The 25,669-nt window shown below is 40.0% G+C and overlaps 1 protein-coding gene across 5 annotated transcripts in view; it reads right to left on the minus strand.

The window, feature by feature from the left end:
• Nucleotides 1–13,715: 13,715 nt before the first annotated feature.
• The window catches only part of LOC134212913 (probable serine/threonine-protein kinase yakA), a 52,927-nt gene continuing 40,973 nt past the window's right edge, over nucleotides 13,716–25,669 (minus strand). For all 5 annotated transcript variants that reach the window (XM_062691244.1, XM_062691243.1, XM_062691242.1 and 2 more), the window contains 3 exons: nucleotides 14,537–15,282; nucleotides 14,358–14,473; nucleotides 13,716–14,291 (listed from right to left, as the gene is read on the minus strand). In XM_062691244.1, the coding sequence (XP_062547228.1) occupies nucleotides 14,161–14,291; nucleotides 14,358–14,473; nucleotides 14,537–15,282 (993 nt within the window). In that variant the 3' untranslated portion in view covers nucleotides 13,716–14,160. The remainder of the gene's footprint in view (nucleotides 14,292–14,357; nucleotides 14,474–14,536; nucleotides 15,283–25,669) is intronic.

Genomic DNA, 25,669 nt, shown 5'->3' on the forward strand with positions numbered 1-25,669 from the left:
CCCATCGTATAAATCGCTGGATCCGTCTGCTACCCAGTTCCCGTTATCTGCGGAGATGCGGTACGGGTCCGACAGGATAGCTACGTCTGTTCTCGCTTCTGCTACCGCACAATGGTTGAGGTTGAGCTGTGTTCCTTAGACGGCTTACTCGTACTAACACTCAACGGGCAAGCAGGCCCATCCATGACATGGTTGTGTATCTGGTTCCTGCTCGCACATAGCGGCGATTTCTCGCACGTGTGCGCCTTATGCCCCTTTTCGCCGAATCGCCTACATAAGATACTCCTATCCGGCCCTTTGCACGCCCACGATTTGTGTCCCGCTTCGAGGCAGCAGAAGCCCTTGTCGGTTGGTAGAGGCTGACTGGACATACTGACCAGCTAACTTTCAGCTTACCAACTTTGATCACCTTGTTAGCGTCGGTGGCCGGTAACTTCACCGTGGCACTCTGCGTTCCCTGCGGTCCTCTTCGCAAGTGGACGGACGGCTTTGCTACTCCCACTCCTCCTTGGTCCTTGATGGCCGAGGCGATCTCTTCCGATGTCGTGACCTCGTCCAGCTGCTTACACTGGAGGGTCACTTCGTCATGTAGCGCCCTCACTTCTACTTTCTCGCCTAGGACCTCCTGGGCTAGTGCTCCATAAGAGGTACCGCTCGCCTGTGAGCCCTTGTGACGTCATACTCGATTGAATCATAAAAATAAAAGTTCAATTGGATCCTAACTTCTATCCGCCAGACTGCACCACCCGTTCGGTAACTGCAACGCATTCTAGACGTCAAACGTTTGTCAGTCGACGTCAGATGCAATAAAAGTGCATCTGATTGTGCAGCGTAATGCAGCTGTCATCGGTTATTGTGGGGGTTGAGTGAAATTCCTTTAGCGTGTGTTAATAGATTCACATATCACCGTGTCAATCGGCGAGCAGCAAGCCATGGCTTTGCCCCTTCTAGTCAGACCTCCACGGCGTGCACACGCATGTGCGGAGAGTCGCTGTCATATGTAACTTCGTTCCGGCCCTTTTGGGGTACACATTTTGGCGATCCTGCCAGTCTATTTTTTGAATCCTGTCGCTGATTTCATGAGGTGAATTGAATTCAAGTGGTTTAATTGTGACGAGTGATTTATTTTAGTGCAGAGGTGAGCCAGCCAGGGGTGAAAACCTCTTAAATAAAGACGATAATAATAATTATTATTTTAGTTTACAAAATCACAAGGCGCGCCTCGAAGACCGTCGGAAAATGGTTTGTGGTTTGCTAAATCACAAGACGCGTCTTGAAGACCGTCGGACAATGGTTTGTGGTTTGCTAAATCACAAGACGCGTCACGAAGACCGTCGGAAAATGGTTTGTGGTTTACTAAATCACAAGACGCGTCTCGAAGACCGTCGGAAAATGGTTTGTGGTTTGCTAAATCACAAGACGCGTCTCGAAGACCGTCGGAAAATGGTTTGTGGTTTGCTAAATCACAAGACCCGTCTCGAAGACCGTCGGAAAATGGTGTGTGGTTTGCTAAATCACAAGACGTGTCTCGAAGTCCGTCGGAAAATGGTTGGTGGTTTGCTAAATCACAAGACGCGTCTCGAAGACCGTCGGAAAATGGTTTGTGGTTTGCTAAATCACAAGACGCGTCTCGAAGACCGTCGGAAAATGGTTTGTGGTTTGCTTAATCGCAAGACGCGTCTCGAAGACCGTCGGAAAACGGTTTGTGATTTATGGAAGTGGTTGTTATGGTGCATATGGAAGACCAACGGAAAATGGTTTACGATTTAGAAAATTTCAAAGTCCTGCGAGCATTGATTTTGATTAAAACAAATTTAGATTTCATGATGCCACCTGGCGACGTACATGAGACTACCAGTTGAGCTATGATATAACGAAATCTGAGAGATATGGACAAAAGTTCAATGCTGTACTGTTAGAAACTGTTCGGAAAGCCAAATATATTATCTGGAAATTTATCTTGGAATGTACTGACTTAGTAGCCATAGCGGGATTTTACAAAGCTATTCGGAAGTTCTTATTGGCTAACAGTACTAGTTTATAGCAAATAGTTGATGGTGTACTATACGCGGATTGGATTTGGTTTGGAATTGGATCAGATTGGATTTAGATTTGGATTGGACTTGGATTGAATTTGGATTGATTTTGGATAGGATTTGGATTTGGATTGGATTTAGATTGGATTTGGATTGGATTAGCATTGGATTTGATTTGGATTAGCATGGATTTTCTTACCTTTATTAGGTTGTTCTTAAATCTTATTAGTAACGAAGTTCAACACCGCTTATTTTTGGATTGCATTTGGGTAAGATTTGGAATGTTTTTTGGAAGAAATTGTCATTGTATTTGACAAACAAAAGAAGTTCATTTGCTTCGTAAATTTGTTGTTCTTTAATCATCCAACGAAAGTATGAATCACGTTTCATCTTTCGCGACCCACAGTTTGGGAACCTACACTCTGAATCATTGTTCTGGTATTAAAACCATGATGTTGAAGACAAGTTTATTTTGGTGTGCAGTTTTCAATGGAGTTAACCTGTTGCTCAAATGCAACCGATGTTCACGTTCGTATCATTTAAATAGCCCAGGAGAAAAACAAGCATTGCATCCTATGCTAGAAGTATTTTTTGCGTTTTTAATGAGAGAAGAAGGGAAATGTGGGAATTGAGTGAAATGCCTTTAGCGTGTGTTAATAGATTCACACATCACCGTGCCAATCGGCGAGCAGGACGCCATGGCTTTGCCCCTTCCAGTCAGACCTCCGCGGCGTGCACACACATTCACGGAGAGTCACTGTCATAACTTCGTTCCTGCCATTTTGGGCTACACAGTTATGACATCGCACGGTCTTGAATGTTATCGGTCCGATAACTGCAAAACTGTTGCAACTGTCGAATTGCAGTCAAATAACTTGCAGTTATGGATCGCATACTGTATAGTAGAGTGACTGTTAATAGAACATACTAACCATTTTTATATTCTGATATCATGATGCTTTAATGCCCAAGAAAATCTTAAATATTTGCAACCCAAAAATTTCCTTGACCGGATTGGGAATCGAACCCAGTCACCTTCAGCATGGTCTTGCTTTATAGCCGCGAAACTTACCGCACGGCTTAGGAAGGCCCCAATCAATATTTATAAGGGAAATTGTTTACGTTGGGGTTGGTTGCGATGTGCTTCAGTAAAGGTGTGGGCCAAAGTCCTCTATGTCTGTAGTAGTCGAAAAAATAACGTAAACATTGCCACCCACAGTGGGTGGGCGGAATGAAACGTCACGTCTGTTATAAAAATTGTACTGAGTATGCCAGACGTGACGTCACATTCGGTCGCCTTCGGCCATCTTCGGCAACCCAGCTGAGAGTTTCTCTCTCAAAAGAGAGAATTTTCGTTGAACAAATACTACTTTAGGGTTTGGCCCACACCTGTAGTAAAGCACATCGGGTTGGTTGTTTACAGTTGACGTTTGTGAAGGTCAACTGCACCCACCGTTCCGAGCATTTTGATCAATCTGGTAAATAAGAAGGCGTGAATCCACTTCATCAGCACCTTCTTATTTAACACATTGATTTTTCCCGTAACACGGTAGATCACTTTGACGTAGTGTGTTGCGGTGTAAGATCTACCAAACAGAGCCCTAGCTTAATCCATTTTTCTAGCTAGGGCAATAAGTTGTGATAATTAAGGATTCATCGTATTTAGTCCCCGCTACCAACAGCAGTCTCAGAAATAAAACATAATTAATGTTACCTTGCAGAGAGTTGAAAGACTCGAATTCCTCTTGTTTGAGGCTAGACTGTATGCAGCGGAAACAACTCTTCAAGCAGTTAGTTAAAAAACCTCGGTACCCGGTCCTAGGCTGAACTGACTGCTGGAAAAAACGAGTTAGTGGTTTAAATACGTACTAACTCGTTTTGAACTGGTAAACAATGGTAGGGAAAGGGGGGGCAATATGCCCTAGCTAAGCAAACACTGCTCTATTGTCTTATTTGTAACGCTGTTCATGGGTATTTTTACATTATGCATCAGTTAAACAAGATAGCTAGTTGATGCCATTCAAAAATTGTCAAAAATCTCAATCATATTGATAATATTCACATTTCAAAAAAGTGGTGATATTTTGTTGCCGGAAAACTCATGAGGCAAAACGCCTTTCAGCTGGCGGCTCCTAGGGAACAAAGTACCACGCGTCGGCGAATCAGCATTCTAGTATGGATAGTCCGTGGAGACGCAAGTACTTTGTAGGTTATTGCCACTAGGGCGTTTTGCCTCGCCAAAATGTTAGATGTTTCTTCAAAATGTGGAAATTTTCGGTTTTTCCGACCTTCCCATGCTCTATTTTGAAACTTTCTTCGCCTATCCTACATAATTTTAGATCTAGTTTTGTTACGGACATATTAATGAAGGTAAATATGAGGGAAACCACAAAAGGCGTTTTGCATCGGGGGGGCGTTGCATGGCCAAAAACAGTATTACTGTTCTGTTTACTCAAGAAAGGATTGATTTCCTATTGATAAGGGGCGCGCCTTCAATGGGATTGCTCTCTGTGAAGGGTCTAAATAGCGGGACCTTGTCATGGTGCTCTTGAGAAAACAAAACAACAACTGTATCGAAACCGACACTGCATTGCTTATCAATAGTAATGAAGTAATTCGACATGCACTTAAACACTAAGGATACGGGTAATGCTACAATAGATCTAATAACAGGTCGCAGTGGCACACCCGAACAGGAAAAAAAACACATTGATCAAAATGCTTGGAACGATGGGTGCAGTTGACCTTTAGGGATTATATATATGTAGGATCCCTATTGACCACAAACGTCAAATCAGAGAGTACAGCCCACAGGCAAGCTAGCGGCCATTACTGTTCGCGGAAAACTGGAAACCGTTTTGATTCATATTCCGAACACTTTAGTACATTTTTCACCTTGGAAGTATTCATGGTACATAAATTAACAGCAGTTTGTGCAACTAGTTGCAAAAGGATGATTTTTTCAGCACGAGTTGTACGTTGCCGAATTGGATAAATATTACGAAGGCTGAAAAAATCGAGTTTTGCAACGAGTTATACACGCTATTTTTTGCAATGACGAAAGAATAAGCTTTAATATGATAAATCTGTAGCAAAATGGAACAAACTGATTTACTCCACATGATCATTCTTACCAATAAATCATGTTGCTGCACTCGGCAAGCCTCGTTGGATAAACGTACACCTCGTGCTGAAAAAATCATCTTTTTGCAACTTGTTGCACAAACTACTATTATGCAAATCATTTGAGCACCCATTTCGTTGGTATAGAAAAGTAGGCGTTTTATCACTCAAAGACGAACTGGTCGGGGTTCAGCCAAACCGCACCAAGCGGCTTTTCGACTGGCTTGTGATATTTTGTTCGTAAAAGGACAACGGAAATAGTTTCGTATCACTTTAAACGTACATTTGCAGTAGGATATCCTCAGTTATGGGGTTGATGGATATCCGATACGATTTACGATCAATTAAATCTGCTAAACCAGCGGTTCTCAACCTTTTTCTTGAGAGGTACCCCTTGGAACTTTTGCATTAATTGAGGTATCCCCTCTTGAAAGTAAGCTTCCAAGCCTCTCGAAAGAATAATTCTGAGCCCTATGAAGGGAGGCTTCCGAGCCTTTTGAAGGAGCCTCTGAATCTCTTGAAAGTAGGCTTCCGCAACTCTTGATAAGAGGCTTTCGAGCATCTTGAATGATGGCTTTCGAGCCTCTTGAATGGCGGCTTTTAGGCCTCTCGAATGGCGACTATCGAACCAGGAGGCTTCCGAGCCTCTTGAAAGGAGGCTTCCGAGCCTCTTGAAAGGAGGCTTCCGAGCCTCTTGAAAGTAGGCTTCCGAGCCTCTTGAGAGGAGGCTTCCGAGCCTCTTGAAAGGAGGCTTCCGAGCCTCTTGAAAGGAGGCTTCCGAGCCTCTTGAAAGGAGGCTTCCGAGCCTCTTGAAAGGAGGCTTCCAGGCCTCTTGAAAGGAGGCTTCCAGGCCTCTTGAAAGGAGGCTTGAGCCTCTTGAAAGGGAGGCTTCCTGAGCTCTTGAAAGGAGGCTTCCGAGCTCTTGAAAGGAGGCTTCTGAGCCTCTTGAAAGGAGGCTTCCTGAGCCTCTTGAAAGGAGGCTTGAGCCTCTTGAAAGGAGGCTTCTGAGCCTCTTGAAAGGAGGCTTCTGAGCCTCTTGAAAGGAGGCTTCTGAGCCTCTTGAAAGGAGGCTTCCGAGCCTCTTGAAAGGAGGCTTCCAGCCTCTTGAAAGGAGGCTTCCTGAGCCTCTTGAAAGGAGGCTTCCTGAGCCTCTTGAAAGGAGGCTTCCAGGCCTTGAAAGGAGGCTTCTGAGCCTCTTGAAAGGAGGCTTCTGAGCCTCTTGAAAGGAGGCTTGGGCCTCTTGAAAGGAGGCTTCCTGAGCCTCTTGAAAGGAGGCTTCCGAGCCTCTTGAAAGGAGGCTTGAGCCTCTTGAAAGGAGGCTGAGGCCTCTTGAAAGGATGCTTCTGAGCCTCTTGAAAGGATGCTTCCAAGCCTCTTGAAAGGAGGCTTCTGAGCCTCTTGAAAGGAGGCTTGAGGCCTCTTGAAAGGAGGCCTGAGGCCTCTTGAAAGGAGGCTTCGAGCCTCTTGAAAGGAGGCTTCCTGAGCCTCTTGAAAGGAGGCTTCTCTGAGGCCTCTTGAAAGGAGGCTTCTGAGCCTCTTGAAAGGAGGCTTGAGCCTCTTGAAAGGAGGCCTGAGCCTCTTGAAAGGAGGCTTCTGAGCCTCTTGAAAGGAGGCTTCCTGAGCCTCCTCTTGAAAGGAGGCTTCCAGGCCTCTTGAAAGGAGGCTCTGAGCCCTCTTGAAAGGAGGCTTCCGAGCCTCTTGAAAGGAGGCTTCCGAGCCTCTTGAAAGGAGGCTTCCGAGCCTCTTGAAAGGAGGCTTCCGAGCCTCTTGAAAGGAGGCTTTCTAGCTTTTTGAAAAAAAAAAACTTCCGATCTTCTTGAAAGGATCAATCCGAGCTTTTTGAAAAGAGGCTTCTGACTCTCTGAAAATGAGGCTTCCGAGCCACTTGGAAGGAGACATAGGGCTCTTGAAAAGGAGGCTTCCGAATCTTCCCTAGCAGCACGCGTGTTCCACATGTGGGTTACGAGTTGCTGCAAACATTTTTACTGACATGTGCTGCTCGGGTTTTCAAGAAGGATTCTGAACATCTTGAAAGGAGGCATTCGAGCTGCTCTGAAGAAGGCTTCCGAGAAGTGTAGAAGGATGCTTCTAATCCTCTTGCAACGAAGCAACCGAGCTCCCGAGGTTCCGGAGGCTCCCGAACCTTTAGATTCTAGATTTTAATTCAAAAGCATGTTTCTATCATATTATTTAACATTTTGTTTAGATCAGGTAGATTGCATTCAAGATTTTTTAAATTTGATCATTCGACGTTTTATCCGTTTGATCTTTTGTTCCGCAGCCTCTCATACGCTGTTCTGGTTGAGGAGGGTGAGGTACAATTGGCTTTGATTTACTGATCGCCATGCATAATATGTACAAGACAATGTTTTGAAATAAAAAAATTCACAATTATTAAAACTTTATCGATAAGCTCCGATTGAAATTGTAATACGGCCGCCATTATGCATTTTTTTCCGAGGTACCCCCTAGAGCCAGCAAAGGTACCCCCAGGGGTACATTTACCCCAGGTTGAGAACCGCTGTGCTAAACGAAAGTTTGAGCAGAAAAATCGGTAATTTTTCGTTGGCGCTTGGTGCGTTTTGGCTGAACCCCGACCAACTGTAAACCAAATTTTATGTTCAAGAATTGCAAAATAGTAGTTTGTGCAACTAGTTGCAAAAAGATGATTTTTTCAGCACGAGTTGTACGTTTATCCAACGAGGCTTGCCGAGTTGGGTAAATAAAACGAGTGCTGAAAAAATCGAGTTTTGCAACGCTATTTTCTGCAATGACGAAAAATAGACTTTAATATGATAAATCCGTACCAAAATGGTACAATTTACATGATCAATCTTGCCAAAATATAATGGTGCTGCAGGAAACAAACATATTCCATGTTATCGTGCCACATTTGTATGCTCGATAGACCATGAAGCGATAGAAAAACCTGCCTTTGAAGAATTTGATGTCATGCCCATCAAATTATTTAATTTATTATGTGACACGGAGAATACACTATTTGAACACTCACCCAAGGTAATTGAGCAAAATGTGGTCTATAATGGATTGTATGCAACCCATTTGAGTTGCATAATGTTCATTAAAGCACCCATTTCATTGGTATGGAAAAGTAGACCTTTTCATCACTCAAATGTCAACTGTAAACCAGGTATTATTATCAGGAATTGCAAAAAATATTTTATAGATCAAATGTCTCCATCGGGTAGCGAAAGAATAGGACTTTCATATAAGCACCGGGCACGTAGCCGAACTCTCGCAATATTTTATTACATCAATATATTAACGTAACGCTAAGAGGGGGAGGGGGGTTGCCTCAATTGTGACGACCTATCCAAAATGTTCAGATGCTTCATACAAAAAAGTGTGGTATTAGAGGGAGGGAGTTGAAAATATACAAATTTTGCATTACGTAATTAATGGATCTTCCCAAGCTGTCAGTAATGAATGGTTTTATTCCGCCAAACTTTGTCTCAAATGCTGAACAATGAACATGCATAGTAAAAATTGACCCAAATTCCGAACACTTTGATTCATATTCCCAACGCCACCTTAAATGCACTAAAATGAAAAATTTCAACGTTATCTCATTATTGGACTATTATAATGTCCTTGATCTGTACGTCTGCCGAGAAAATTCGTTTGTTTATTAAATAATAACAGAATGATTCAGAGAAATCTCCAAGTAACGAGTGTTCGGAATATGAGTTTGTTCAGGATATGAATCAAAACGGTAACACAAAGTTCAGAAACAAACAAAATCAAACCGTGTAAAAAGCGACCTTAGTGTAAACAGCCTGTTAAAAACATATACATCTTAGGGATCCTACATCCCGAGATATGCGAAAGCGGCCATCTTATGCCAATCGAGGATTGAGAACTGACAAAATCTGAGCCAAATATGAACATCGTTATTATTGCAGAGCGAAAGGTTTTGCGATTGTAATGGAAGAGATTTTTCAAAAAAATTTATCGAATGAACAATTCATTTTTCTTTCGCAACTAGAAGTAGTCTAGTTTATTCATTGAATCTTGTTCTTTGGTACTACACTTTTATTTTAGTGATAATGCACAGTTGGAGGATAGATAACATAATCGAAAAGTGTCATCAATTGATCAATTGCAATGTAATATACAAGCTACAACATTTTACTCTACGGCAAGTGCTGGCAGCGTTTGTTTATGTAATTAACAGCGTTGCTAAATCGCCTTTAAAAGTATTCGCCCATCTCTTAATACAGGATCCCTAATACATCACACATCACATCCACATCGAAGCAATTGATGACAAATTGATCTTTTATTTTTAATGGCATCCTCCACCAACAGTTTGTATGTCTTTTTTCTTGTCCTTATGGTTTAACTTCCAGGGTTTAACCATTCGAAGCAACAAGATCGAATGAAAGAAGTAAAATACAAAAGGGCATGCATAGCAATGTTCCAAACCTTCAACTTCTCCAAACATAATTATTTCAGGCTAAGAAAACTTGCACAGAAGAAATGTTGCAAGTGCAGTTAAATATGTGTCATACAAGTCTATGTGAGACGAAAAAGGGATACAAGTATCAGTTTCGAATCTAAAATCGCGATATATATTCAGGTGAAATGGCTCAGTATACTATTTTCTTTGCATAAAATGTATCGAAATCAAACTTGAACCGTTTGAGAAACTGCATATGTAACATTTTTGGCCAAAATGAGATTTTTATATATTCTGAATCCTCGTCCAAAAATACGTATTCTGATATATGTAATTTTTTTCGTTTGTTTGAGAAACTACATATGTCCACGTACTTTGAAGAGCAATTGCACAGAGAAAAAAAAAGTTGGGATTCCAACATTTTCTACTTTTTATTTTAAAAGTAAGGATAATCTGGTAATTTTAAGTGCTAAAATAATTAAAATCAATGTAAAATATTTGAAATGAAAGTTTTTTTCTCGGTGTAGAACTGTGATTTTCACAGCGATCTCAATCATAACAAAAATTATAAAATAATCAAAACAGCTTAGATATTTCATATTTCTGGCAACCATGCCAACATAAAATAATATAACTGGCAGCTAAAGATAATATGTCAGAACAGTCAGAACAGCAACAGAAATATTTGAGAAAAAAGTTGTGCACCATCAGCAGGATTTTTTCTGTGGGCGAAAAGGTTAACAGAACCTGAGTTACGGAACGATCGTGACACAGAAGAGGGAATCGGCCCGACTACAACAACAACAACGGCGAAATAATCTACCGGACAAAGTACATCTGGCTGCTGATGAAACACCCAAGCTCGGAAACACCCAAAACGGAATCGCTCCACCGGTGGGTGCGGAAGAGGCAAACGCTGAGCAGAAAATATTGATATAGTTCCTCCGACGATGATGACTTTAACGGAGTGGTTCAGTCTATATGGGTATCCTGGATTCAATCAGCTGCACATGAAAAGCAGAAATAGGACTAAAGGGTGATTATGGGAATCCACTTTCGGAGGAGGCACTGTCCGATAATATGGCTTTACGGGTAAGCTTGCAATTTTTGTAATTCTCTTTATTTTTTCTTTTATTTTCTCATCCATTTATACATGCCACAATTATGTTTTGCTTTCAGAAGGCTCTCAGACCCTCTATACCGCAAACACAGCAACGGCTGGATCACTACGCTTCAGCAAAAGTTCGACCCAGCTGATTCGCAACGTCTTCATCGTCTAATATTCATCGAGAATCGCCACCTTCTGAGCAACGATGGAAATGGACGTGGTGGCGGTGACAAATTCTAGATGCATCGCCGTAATGAAGGCAAACCAAATCACCATTAGCACAACTATCGCAACAATCAAAACGGTGGTCAGAACCGAGACGGAATAAATAAGCACAATTCAACCAACTAAAGTCGAGGCGACGGCGTTATTCTGATTACAATGCTTCTAGAGTATAGGCATAAAAATAATGGCATATCTGTAATAATAAAATAGAAAAAATAAATGAAATGATTACAATAAATAAAAATGAAAATAAACAACTTTGCAAATGTAACATTTGATTATGACGACTCAAATTGAAAGCGCACACTAGGGGAAAGTGGGGCAAGATGGCCACCCTAAGCGGTAACCCTTGTAAAATAGTGACACTCCTTCAAATTCTGCTGATTTGTCCATGAAACACCTTTGTGATGACCCGTCTTTGACATAAGTATCAATAAACACTAATTAATAAAGTTTTAGTATCTTATAAACTGGTTTTAAAGAAGCTGTTTTTATGATGCCTATATTTACCATATGGGGCAATATGACCACCCCCTCGGGGCAAGACGAGCATTGACCAAAAACTATATCAAAAGTGTGCTAAATTTATTAAGAATAGGGGACACATTTCTTGCACTTCTATGGATTATGTTCAAATGATGCTTCGTTTAAAAATGTCGTATTTCGTGTTGATTTCTTGACAACTGGCACTACGACAATATCAGAATTTGCCTAAATATAATTTCTACTGTTAAAACCATATCCTTTGTTTTAAATCATCTCTGATTCACACAGAAACTGTTTTGATCATTTTTTAAATGCATTCAAGGGTTAGGCGACTCTTAATCCTGGAGATGACCTTGTTCCTATGCAGTTGGCAATACCGCCCCAAGCCGTCGCATATCCAAAGATTTATATCCTATCGAACCTAATTACTGTGAATCTCCTCAAATTATTATTGTATAGAGGCTATAGTTATATAAAAGCTTCGGTAAATATCAATTTGTCCTGAAAAATGAGTAATTTAGGCTTCAATTGTTAAATTATGTAATTAGAAAATTATAAGAAAATTCGAATTTCAACTAAACCATCTTCAAATGAATATTACAAGAAGAAGTGAGGTTGACAAAGTGCATTTTTCAGTTGTATAGCTCTTTTACATTATTGTGAACCATCCCTTGTAATAATGATGTGAATATAATGCTCACTTAAGGCATAATTAACGTTGGCTGTCTTGCCCCATATGGCCATCTTACCCCACTTTCCCCTACTTGTTGTTTTGAAAGTATCACTCGTTCATTCAAGTATAAAATACGCATTTAGTTTTAAGAGAAAAATGTTATTTCAAAAAGTCGACCCTTGTTAAAGTTCTTCCCGATGTGACATTTTTGCAATTGTAGATTTAACAGTTCAATACTTTCTACTGAAAATCACTAACGAATTTTCTTAATTTTACTAACGATTCTTTGGATTTTACCAACGATTTTTTTTTTGTGTGTGTGGAATACTGCTTAGATTTTTTGCACTGAAAATGCCCAAGGGTGTTTAGTATTGCCAAAAACTATGTATTGATCTGTATCGAAGAAATCGAAAGATTCGGTGCAAATTTGTTCAGAAAACAGTTTTTTGTTGTTTTCTCGAAATAGTGTAAAATGGACTTATGCAGTTTCTCAAACAAATGATTCACTTACTATTTTAGAAAGAATTTTAGAAAAAATACAAAATTTGGAAAATTTCGAGTGGGAATTTGTTTTGACTTCTCTGGGCATGAAGTGTGCTAGCCATAGAAGGGAAATTGGAATATAATAGCTGTGAAAATGATTTAATCAAATTTAAGTTACGATGCGAAAATGAGGCGTTGGAGAAATATGATTTGAGTCGGAATAGAGTCTGTACTTTAAAAAAATAATCAAATTTTGCAAATAAAGCGAGTTTACAAAGAAAATTTGATTTTAATCCCAACAGGTTTAAACAGAGTTATACATTTAGAAACCAATATTGTATCTTACTAAAGCCTCGAGTGCAATAAAACGGAACTTCGACGATAACGGCGGGATTTGACAAAAAATGTATGGACTAACGGTCAAATCCTGCCATTACCGTTGCCATTCCGTTCCAATGCGTTTAGAACTTAAGTATGTATTGGTAAAATGTAAAAAGCGTTAGCATTATCTTACTTGTCAAAAAAATTCACCAACCTTGTATAGTACAACTTTTTTTTTAATATCTCTGGAATGCAATGACCGGTCATTATCAAATGCAACTTGCAACAAACGGTTTAAAACAAGTCTTACAGTGGAAGTACTGCATGAAAATTTGTTTAATGTTTTTGTTTTTTAATTATATTTTGTGCATACCCACGGGCAGACAGACATTATATTATATTACATTATGGATCTCTCCAAGCAACACAAGTCAGACAAAATAGGTTGCAGCAACTTGTTTGTGACTAAGTCTGGTCACTTACGAGTTGCAGTATCCTAAGTGAAAAATATTCCTTTCATTAAAAGTTTGTTTTTGGAGTGAAATGATAGCCTTTTGGTACAACTTTGTCGAAAAAACCATGATTGATCCACCTAGTGGTGTTGGTGCCTTTCTCGTGCATTAGATAAACTAAAAAAATGTTTTTAGCGTGTTTCTTATAAAAATTGTATATCGTAATCGTATTAATCGAAGACTATGGGGCCTTATTATGGATTCCACTGCCCGGTACACAGATTTCACATAAATGAAGTAGACTATGTATTCCTTAGCTGGTCATTTGCAGGTTCTGCCATTGAATGCGATGGAATAATGGAACTGGTCATCTTTTTCAAACACCTCATTATAAAATAAATAAAATGCATTTTATTTCACAAAGATAGATAAATAATTGTACAAAATGTAGGTATAACTAACTCACCAATATCAAGCAGAATAGCGTGACCTTCAATCACAATATTGTATGCATGCATTGTGCTTACTTTTGATAACTTCATTTTAGAGCAAAGTCCCTAGTTTCGTATCAATGTTTTTCATCCAATAACATAATAAATAGCGATATTCAACTTTCTCCTTGAGCTGCCCGTCGCTTTTGCTTGTAGTGGGTTATTGTCCCATAGACACTTATAACAAATGTACTCATAGATAGACTTCATATCAATTCAGAGTATAACTAGCATACCGTTCCGATGATGCGTGAGTAGATTAGCGTACGTGCGCCTATTTAATAGTAAGTAACAATAAAACAGTACAAATGGAAAACCCCGTTGCAGTGCTTTTCCTACGTTCTACTGTTGAGCACAGCGTTCTTTTGATTTTCGTTTCTTATTGTCGGCTGAGGTGTTTCGCCGCGTGCCTTGTATCGGCATGTACGGTGGCACTGGACTAGATGAGCCGGGATCGGAGAACTCCAGGATATCTGAGGATTACAAAAGGGGTTTCGTTGAATATTTAAAGTCCATTTGTTGTAACAAAGAATTGTCACCTGGTGGAGAGGACAGTGTTGAAGCAGTCATCGAATTTGTGTTCATCGGACTGCTTCCGGAGGTGTTGAACGTAGGATCGATTTTGGTCGCGATGTTTTCGTCGTTGTATGGATTTCTGTGAGAAAATAAAAAGAACTTGTACTCTAATTAAGCATAAATCAATGGAAGGGAGTATTACCTCGATCCAGGTGATGTACGGTTAACGACTCCTCTGACATCCAGATGACTTGGTCTTTGCGGGCTTCGATTATCACCATTTCCATCGGAAACTGGCAGCACGTATATGTCGTCCTCTTTCCTACCGTTCTCCACTAGCCTTTGGACATTGGCAGATAGTTTTAGATTTGGTGTAGATTTCTGCTGTCGGATCATATCGATCGGGTTCGAATAGCTATCGTCGTTAGGTGAAACTTGAGAATTCACATAATGACTGCCCGATCCTGACCCATGTGACGAAATGCTTCCCTGTGCTTTGTGAATTGCACCACTGCTGTGTTCTGGCGAATGAGTTGGAGCTCCATAGTATCGTTTAGCACTTCCGACACTTCCTCCGGAATTCCCCATAGCACCAACGGTTTGCGATTGTTGCAACATATCGATCGGATTAGAGTACGAGTCTCCGTCGTCCGGATCCCCGATGTCTGGTTCCAGCGACCCAGGCTGTTGATCACCGATCGGTTGGGCTGAGGAACTACCCTCACCAATGGTGTCTTCCGCGTCCCCAGAATCCTGGAGTTGCTGTTGTTGTCGTTGCATTTCCTTTTTGAGACGAGCCTTTTCTCGGGCTCGTTTAGCTTTGGCTCTTTCGCGCTCCTGAAGCATCTTGGCGAGCTCTTTGTCTTGAGCTTCCATGGCCACGCGGCGATCAATTACCTCTTGGTCTAGTTCATCAGCCTCTTGCTCTTGCAGCTTGCGGGCGAGTTCCTGAAGAAGATTTAAGTTGTTTTAATTGAAACTAGTGCAAAGGATAATTGATCATGCTGGATTACATTAAATGAGATAGATATAATTTTCAATGTTGTGCAAATCAGCATGAATGAATACTCATAAAGTGAAACAAGAATCGGTAATGATAAAATTCGCTCATTGTCATTATTCCTTGATTCCTAATCACAAAAATGATATTCTACACATTTTAAATATTCTGTTAATCTTTCTATACATAATCTTTCTATACATAATAATGAATTTCTGTCTGTCTGAACCTTATAGACTCGGAAACTACTGAACCGATCGGCGTGAAAATTTGTATGCAGAGGTTTTTGGGGCCGGAGAAGATTCTTAAGATGGTTCGAGACACCTCCCCGTTTTGCAAAGAGGGGCTTCCATACAAACTGAAATTTCTGCATAACTTGAAAACTAATCTGAGAATAGATCAATTTTAGGCGAAACGAAGTTCGTCGGGTCTGCTAGTAACCGTGGCTTTAAGCATTAGATACGGTCAACGATTTGTTACATTCGCTGCTGCTAGATAGATGGCAATCTGCAGTACCTATTTCTCACGTTTAAGTGGCGACACTTTCTTCCAGATAGATTACATGCTGATTGCTGATCAACGGAACGCATATATCGGATGTTATAGAGTAAGGTCCTTCAAAGGCCCAAACATCCACACGGATTATTGTCTTTTGAAAGCGTCCATTTGGGCCTGCCTCACAAACTAATAAACTATAGAACGATTCGCTTCACAGTTGAAGTGGTCTAGCTAAACAGTACCACAAGAAGCCAGAGTGTGTCAAATACAGAACTCGGCGTACAAAACATTACAATTTCTGTTTGTTATCTGGGCCCAATTGAATTGTTCTCGGCCAGTGAATACCAGTTGGGTTAAGTGGATGATCGACCAACATACAGTTTGAATGTTAACGCTGTAGCTGTACGTACAACCTGAAATCAAACTATTTTTCCTGTTACAAGAGTACCATCGTGTCAGCCTTTTGAGAAACGAATGCAAAATGGCTAATCGTTGCAAAAAAAGTTTAATAAACACTAAGCTGCGAGCTGGAAATGTCTCAACATGGTTTTCAGGTGAAACTAATCAGCTTTATTTGAGCAACGCGTGGCTAGAAAATAATATGAGAATTGCGATTTGAAACGAAATGTCAACTTTGTTTGTGACTGTAGAGGAATTGCCACAGCGTGATGCGTGATTTTAAAGGTGCGTATAGGAGATCTGGCGAGTAGAGGAACGGCATTACCATCATGTGGTCTCAAACGCTCCTAGGCTTTGCAGATGACCTCATCAGAATCGATCGTAGGACTGTGTTAGAAGCTATAATTTTAACTAAAGAAAGATACTAAGAAAAAAGTTTTGACTTTAAACTCTACCAAGACGATGTACATTAGAGTGATTCAAATTTTGACTTTTTCGCTCCCCTGTGCTTAAACGATTGTTTTTGCTAGTTTAAAAGTCATCCTTAATTTTTAGCTGATTTGGATGTAATTTGATTGTGCACGTGCCATTTAAAGGTTATATGAAAATTCATCTTCTTCTTATTGGTATTACATCCCCACCCTGGGACAGAGCCGCCTCGCAGCTTAGTGTTTATTAAACACTTCCACAGTTAGTAACTGCGAGGTTTCTAAGCCAGGTTACCATTTTTGCATTCGTATATCATGAGGCTAGCACGATGATACTTTTATGCCCAGGGAAGTCGAGACAATTTCCAATCCGAAAATTGCCTAGACCGGCACCGGGAATCGAACCCAACCATCCTCAGCATGGTCTTGCTTTGTAGCCGCGCGTCTTACCGCACGGCTAAGGAGGGCCCCATACGAAAATTACTATGAGAAAATTACTAAGCAGCCAAGAATCTTTTTGATTATATTTAACGCATCGCCATCACAGAATAGATCCTAAGCTGAAAGTCAGTTGTTGTTGCGAAACAATCTGATCTTTGTGAGCAAAATTATAAAGAAAACAGAAATGCTCATTATTGATATTGATGTTATTCTTTTAAGTGTTAAATTGAATTTCCCACAATTCAGTATTTTCCTAATAACTTTTGTTGCCAGCATCAAATCGATTAGCAACAACGACGATATTTTCCCTTGTTAATTTTTCTATGTTGCTGATGTATTCATACATTTTAGAGCTTAATGGACGATGATGCAGAACGGTTTTTCACAAAAGATACTGTTTTCATAGTAATTTTCATACAAGCTGCAAACTGCTTGTGTTCAGTTATATTATATCCAAATTAGCTAAAAATTTAGGACGATTATTAAAATAGCAAATGCCATCGTTTAACTTCAGGGGAGCAAAAAAGTCAAAATATGAATTACTCTAACATGATTGCGAGTAAAGACAGAGGTATACTTAACAGTAATAGGGGTAATGACGGCTTTGGCAAGTTTTGTTCTATTATTGGTAGGGGGGTTTTTATGACTGATTATGCTCAAATTTGGCCCAAACATTCTTTGCATATCGAAGAAAATTGTGGCCAAATTTCATAAAATTCGGTCGACAAAAACCCCCCTGCCAATAAAGAACAAAACCTGCCAAAGCCGTCTGTTCCCCTAGTACAGCGGTTCTCAACCTGGGGTACATGTACCCCTGGGGGTACCTTTCCCAGACCCCGGGGGTACCTCGGACAAAAAGGCATAATGGCGGATTTTAATCAATTGGAATCATTCAAGTTTTCATAGGGTAAACGTTCCGATAGTCGTGGGTGTTCCTATAGTTGCGGTAGTACGGTTTGCAGGGAATCTACAAATTAAACGCAGTAGCCCACATTACCAGTCAATTAGTTGACCTGTCATAACACGATAGAGTCAAAAACAACATTGGAATTCCATTTAAACTGGTAAAGTATCTTCAAAATACCTAATTTTTTCCTCTTCCTTGCGCCAATAGTTGCGGTAGTGTTCCTATAGTTGCGAATCCGAATAACAAAATACCGCAACTATTGAAACACCAACTATTGAAAAATACCGCAACTATTGAAGCACCAATAATTGGAGGATTGATTTCAGGTAACAAAAAAGGATTTTGATACAATTATGGCACGCTTTGGATAAAATGTAAATAATGAGCTTTCGGATGCACTCTCAAGGTAAGGGAAATGAAATATAGATTAGAAGTTATTGAGAAATTAGTGTTGGAATGTGCTTAGTTCCTCCACTATTGGGTCTTTTACCCTATCCAGTATTTTGCGCTAGATAATGGCGGCCGTGAGTGCCTTTTTGACATTCAAGAGGTAGAAAATATTTACATACTTCAATCACAGTAGGCTTTGATTTATTGGAAAACATTGGAACTCATCCGGTATCAACAAACAAACAAATGTCAATTATTTCTTCTACGCTATTCAAGGATTTGGTACTTTTCTGATCGATTTTTTTTTTTTGTAATAATATAATTTTATTTTCTAGGAATGAAGCCACAAAAAATTAACAAATCAATGATGATTAATCAGTATTTTTCTAATGGAAAGGAAATTTGCAACCGAGTCCTGTGCGAGACGATAGCCAGGTAGTGTCAGGCTTGGTTCACTACGCTGGATGCATTAAAATAAACTTCGTTTGCCCTATCCAGCTGCCTCCGACCCCCACATCACTGCGAATATTCTTAAACCTCTAGCAGACAACTAAATGTTCCACTTACTGAATCTTAGACCTGTTACAATTGACCGGCCACGTAGCATTATTAACTGTATAAAGTTGTTGTGCTGATATTTATTAAGGGACCCATAAAATGTTTTTTTTTCACAAATTACAAAAGACCTAATTTGCCATTCTCAACCTTAAGATGAGGTGCCAAGTCCACCGCTGCAAGGATACTTCCGTCGCTTTACTAGAGGAGTATTGTGGGACAGATGCTTCCGGAACGTTATTGTGCAGTCAGTGGGAAAAGTGGGAGTACAATATGTGTCGATGTGCACGTAGGTAGAGCATTGAGCGCAATGCTTAACAGTCCCTTTAAAGTATTTCTTGAGTGGGGGGGGGGGGGTTTGGCGGAGGCATCTGGATAGGGCAAACGAAGTTTATTTGAATGCGTCCAGCGTGTGAGCCCAGCCTGACACAACCTGGCTAACGTCTCACCCAGGTGCTCGGTTGTAAATTTCATTTCCCTTAGAAAAATACTGATTACAATCATCATTGTTTCGTTGACTTTTTGTGGCTTCATCCCTAGAAAATAAAATTATATTATTGCAAAAAAAAACCACAAGAAAAGTACCAAATCCTTGAATAACGTAGAGAAATATTTGACATTTGTTTGTTTGTTGATACCGGATGAGTGCCAATGTTTTTCAATGAATCAAAGCCTACTGTGATTGAAATACGTAAATATTTTCCACCTCTTGAATGTCAAAAAGGCACTCACTTGGCCGCCATTATCGAGCGCAAAATACTGGATATGTATTTTTTTATTTCAAAATTGTGTACATAATATGCATGGCGATCAGTAACCACAGGACTGTTGAATCTTTCTCTACACAATCACCACAGTGGATGAAGGACAGTGGGACAAAACACCAAAAGGCCAGAACGACGAATGAATAATTTTTTTAAAAAATCTATGCAATCAACCTTGAATCAAAATGTTGAATTATGTGTTAAGAATATGCTTCTGAATTAAAGTTTAGTGATGGCCTCCTTCTAAACAGCTCGTAGGACTCTTTTCAAGAGGCTTGGAAGCCTTCTTTCAAAAAGTTCGGAAGCTTACTTTCAAGAGGCCCGGAAGCCTCCTCTCTAGAGGCCCAGAAGCCTCTTTTCTAGAGGCCCGGAATCCTCCTTTCTGGAGGCCCGGAAGCCTCATTTTAAAAGGCGTGAAAGCCTCCTTTCAAGAGGACCGGAAGCCTCCTTTCAAGAGGCCCGGTAGCCTTCTTTCAAAAGTTCCGGAAGCCTACTTTTAAGAGGCTCGGAAGCCTTATTTTTCAAGAGGGCCGGAAACCTCTCTTCAAGGGACTCGGAATTCAACTTTCCAGATGATTTGAAGCCAACGTTCAAGATGCTCAGAAGCGTCCTTTCAAGATGCTTAGAAGCTTACTTTTAAGTGACTCGGAAGCCGCTTTTCAAGAGACTCGAAAGCTTTTCTTCAAGAGATCGATATAATTAAAATTTCAGTCAACTTTATGGAGAGTCATATATCCCGTTAATTTTCAGTACCATTTTCCATATATCTTATGAGTTATTTAATTAAAATTATGTCCTTCTGGTCTCTGAAAGGTCAAGTTTGGCGAGGATAATAAGAAAAATAAATATTAAATGAAAAAAAAACTTCTAGGATTTCTTTAAGAATATTTTGACAATCCTAGGAATTATCCAAATTTTATTTTGTTGCCCCCTCAAAATATTATTATTCTTTACCAAAAATCCAAGGGGGGGAACAAAATGTTTTTAAATATTTGTATCGGCCTCATTTTCACAGCAAAAAAAGGGGTACCTCAATTGATGCAAAACTCCGAAGGGGTACCTCTCAAGAAAAAGGTTGAGAATTGCTGCCCTAGTACAAAGGACTTCTTTCGATATTTTTTTGCTTGTAGAAGTATCATCCACATTAATAACTCAACTTTTTTTTATTGCCAGTAAATTAAAACTCAAAGCATCCATGAATCAACTGAAATCATGAGACAAATAATTAAATTCCTACATAATCCAATCCAAATTAAATCTAAATACCAATCCAGATCTAATCCATACCTAATCCAAATCCATCCTAAATTTAATTCATATTCAAATTCAATTTAAGTGTAATCCAAATGCAATACAAATCCAATTTGAATCCAATCAAAATTCAATCCAATTCAATACAAATTCAATCAAAATGCAATTTGAATTCAAATCTAATCCAAATACAAAGCCAGTTAGAATTCATTACAAATCCAAACCAAATTTTAAAAAAATATCCAAATGTACTTGTCATAAGACGAGTTTGTACAATCCCATTGAATTCCACCACTTAATTGTATCTCGACAGATACGTATTTCGACCTCAACAGTAAGGCCGTCTTCAGTGTCTCGTACTTGACTCGACCCCTGAATTTCTCTAAACCAAAATATACACATTAAACCGCAAGACACTACCTTTCAGCACCCGAAACAAATGGATCCCCGTTTTCCCCATTCAAAATCATAAGCACTTCAAAATGTATTTTATAACAGAAATTGATCAGTGTAAATACTTAGCTTATTAATCAAAACACGCATCTTTTTCAGCTCTAAAACTTTGTAGAAGACGGTATCTCGATATAAAGTGTGAAATAAAAAACAATTATTTAAATGGGCCCTTATTCCGGTCAACATATTTTTCACTTTTCAGCATTTTATATCGGTAAAATTGGTTTGGTAATACACTATTATGTTACCTGTTATGCCTTCTTGTGCTGTTGTGTTTGAAATTCAGAGCGGATTTTCACCTAAAAAGTCTTAAATATTTGTTGTGTCACCCACACCATGAATGTATAAAAATGTATATACCTGTAAAATGATAATACTTTGTTACAAACGTCAAACAGACGATAACCGAAAAACCTCGTGCTTCCGAGGTTGGAAACGAATAAATCATCGTTCACTTCTATCTGGACCGTCAACCAGTCAGCACCTGTCTTCTCATTTCTCTTTAACTGGCGACGAGGAAAAAACCTTTTACAGTTATACAGTGTGTGAACAGTGAAACCTTCAAAGTAAAACCCAAATCTTGTGCAGTGGGACGGATACGTTTTTTTTCGGCTACAACGGCAACAGATAAACGGTTTTGCAGTGCAAAAGTTTTGGTTACGACGACAAGTGCCTAGTGAAGCAAGTACGGTTGCTATCGATAAAAAAACGGACTGCATTTTGGCGCGTATGGTGTGTGCGGAATTTTCTCCCACAACGAAGGCCACGAAACAGCACGCCGGGAGCAGCCTACAACCACGGGAAAAGGCATACGGCGAAGCTTTGCAGATAGCGTTCGAGCATTTTTTTTCTTGCTACGAGTCGCAGCCAGCGGCGGCATTTAAAACGTCGGACAACGAGGACGGTGGTAATAAACTATCCGCCTAATTGGCCGCTACAAACGCCGGAAAATCCAGACGAAGGTGGCGAATTTCGTTATCACCATTAATTTGCGGAGGAAAACAGCAATTTCGTCGAAAGGTCGGTATTCGCAGATCTCAGGAAGTGTTTGTGCCACCTAGGAAGGTTTTAAAGTAGTTCGAATAGTACGGCTTCGGGTCGTTTTCCGGAAGACCACATAGGGTAACTGCGACAATTGTCGACACGGGCAAAGGCCTTAGGCAAGAGCCAATCGTTTCTGTACGGAATTGAACATGTATGGAAATCAGATTCCAAGTGGCATGGCTTCTAGTATTGAGCCATACCGCAAGGGAACTTCCTTTTCAGACTGGGTTGACCGTCTGCAGTTTTCTTTTGAGGCAAATGAATTGTCAGAAGTACAAAAAAAGTCGCATTTCATGAATTTGTGTGGACCTTATGTCTATTCCCAATTGAAGTTAGTTTTTCAGCAGGAACATTAGCGACAGTTGATTACGCTGAAATTGTAAATAAGTTGAAACAAAGGTTCGACAAAACCGAACCAGATTTAGTTCAGCGATTCCGCTTTAGTCATCGCGTCCAACAACCAGATGAGTCAGCCGAGGATTTCGTCTTGGCGGTAAAACTCCAAGCGGAATTCTGCGGTTTTATGGATTTAAGAACATTGCTATTCAAGATAGAATTCTGCATGGACTTAGAGATGAGGCATTGAAGCAAAGGCTTCTGAATGAGGAAAACTTAACCCTTGAATCTATGGACAAATTCATTACAACATGGAATATAGCAAAAGACAATGCGAAAACGATTAACACGGGGTTTCCTCAGGGTTCTCGGATAAATCAACTGCTTCAAGTTTATAATACAGCAAGGGAAAGTCCGGTGGGAACACCGGGCAGCTGACTCAAGTTCGGATACCAGTTAGGGAAAGATTAGGTTTCCAGCCCTACAGACAAAACAACCGGAATACACAACCATTCAATAACATGAGACGTACCCAAGATTACAACAATCATGCACAAAAGACAGCTAGATTCAATTACCGAAACAATGACAGACATAGGACAGACTATTCTAGTATGACGTGCGACTTTTGTGGGGTCAAGGGACACATAAAAAGGAAATGCTTTAGGCTAAAAAACATGAAAATGGATGCGGTAAAGTTCGTGGATGTTGCGAAACCGGGTACGAGCGCTGAGAAAGACCTGAGCACCTTGATGGGTAGAATGTCGACGATTCCGGGGGCTGACGATGACAGCGATGATGATGAATGGAATTCAGATAGCAATTGGAAGCGCTCTCACCATGGCCCACCGAAGTCAGCTTAGGTGCTACAAGGGGCAAACTCCGCAGCCGAGACAAAACGTGTGGCTGGGAGTCGGTACGGGTAGTAGAGATGCTACGGTCGAAGAACGAACTGGAATTGAAGAACGACACGAAGAGGACACCGAAGAAGTCAACGCTGGAAGCGGCTCTGATGATGAACCATTCAGGGGATTCCCTATGGTTCCGGCAAAGGCCAGAAAGCGAAACGCGACTTTGGCGAACTTGCCGAACGTGTATCCACGGCGATCGAAGCGGATCCGTAAGCGAATCGAGGATCCAGATTTCATTTATTCGTAGTTAATAAGTTCGAAGTGAATTTTACAGTGAAGTGAATTATTTAAATGAATTTAGTTCTCAACGATTTTGTAAATTTGATAATTTGAAAAAACATGATTTTGTTTATATTTGATAATTTCAAGTTCTGATACGGATACGAATACTGATGTATTAATTAAAAGGGGAACAGCTGTTGTGTCACCCACACCATGAATGTATAAAAATGTATATACCTGTAAAATGATAATACTTTGTTACAAACGTCAAACAGACGATAACCGAAAAACCTCGTGCTTCCGAGGTTGGAAACGAATAAATCATCGTTCACTTCTATCTGGACCGTCAACCAGTCAGCACCTGTCTTCTCATTTCTCTTTAATATTATGACAGACGTCCTTAGCAAGTGGTTTAATGAAATCAGTCAGATTGGCGCCTGTACCGATGACCAACAAATTTTGTTTAAATTTTCACTAATAACCGCTAAAAATGACGCTGCTTTCCATTGCATTTCATGCATACATAACCATAGAAAAGTACTAGGATATTGCCTTTCTCGTATACAAAATATACGTAAAGGCTATATGTTCGCTCCAAAAACAAACTTTTTATAGGAGACTCGGAGACCCACAGTGTTATATACCAATCGACTCAGCTCAACGAATCAAGGTGATGTCTGTGTGTATGTATGTGCGTGTGTATGTGTGTGTATGAAAAAAAACTGAAAACCATTAACCATCACCTGAGTCTCTCAAAGTTGAAAAACCTGAAAAATGTGTCAAAAGTGCTCCACACGCCGGTAGGGCCTGCTTAGGGCCGATGTCCACGTAGCGTTTTTTTTAAGCTGCGTGCACGCCGCGTTCACACAAGATACTCATAATCAAATGACGTAATGCACATGTATACGTGTTCACGACTACATTTGATGCTGGGTACCTTGAAAAAACGCTACGATGGCATCGGCCCTTAGGATGGTTTGAAGTTGTTAAGGTCACTCCTTATGGAATCCAAGTTTCAAAGTGCTCGCGTTTTCGAAGGCACACCACTCGATACGGAAGCAACGCACAACTGTCATTTTTATCATTTCACGCATGCTGCGACGCAGCCAAGCTAGATCAACAAAAATGACAGTTGTGCGCTGCCTTCGTATCGAGTGGTGTGCCCCCGAGAACGCGAGCACTTTGAAACTTGGATTCCGTAAGGAGTGACCTTAAGGCTATTGTGCAATAAATTCCGCGGGCTATTCCATATTTATGTGTATCTAGACCCATTTCCAAAAGCCCAAATTTAACATAAAAAATCTGGCTGGAGCACTATTCATGGAGAGCTTATGTAGATTTTATGTGTTCTTAACAATTGTTTGTGTTCTTTACATTTTTGTGTGTGTTCTTTACAATTCAAGCAATTTCAAATAAGACCAAGCTTTCTCATTGAACTAGAATTCACAAAATTTAAGTTACAACTTTTGTTCTTGATTTCAAATAGCTTTTTTGCAGCAAATTGCATTTGATGCGTGATATCATATTGTTGTTCCCTATTTCATTTATTTATAAATTACTATGCGCAATTTTCAATACTTCTTGTACCCAGATTAAGTAAGTTTGATTCAATATTGTTGATACCAAGTTGAGCAAAATTCATCAAAATATAATTTATTAAGATGTAATTCGAGCTAAACATAAGACATAAGTCCTGGACAAAAATGAAACTATACAGAAAAACATTTACCACAATT

Source organism: Armigeres subalbatus, chromosome 2 (genome assembly GCF_024139115.2).
Source record: "Armigeres subalbatus isolate Guangzhou_Male chromosome 2, GZ_Asu_2, whole genome shotgun sequence".
Taxonomy (NCBI): Eukaryota; Metazoa; Arthropoda; class Insecta; order Diptera; family Culicidae; genus Armigeres; species Armigeres subalbatus.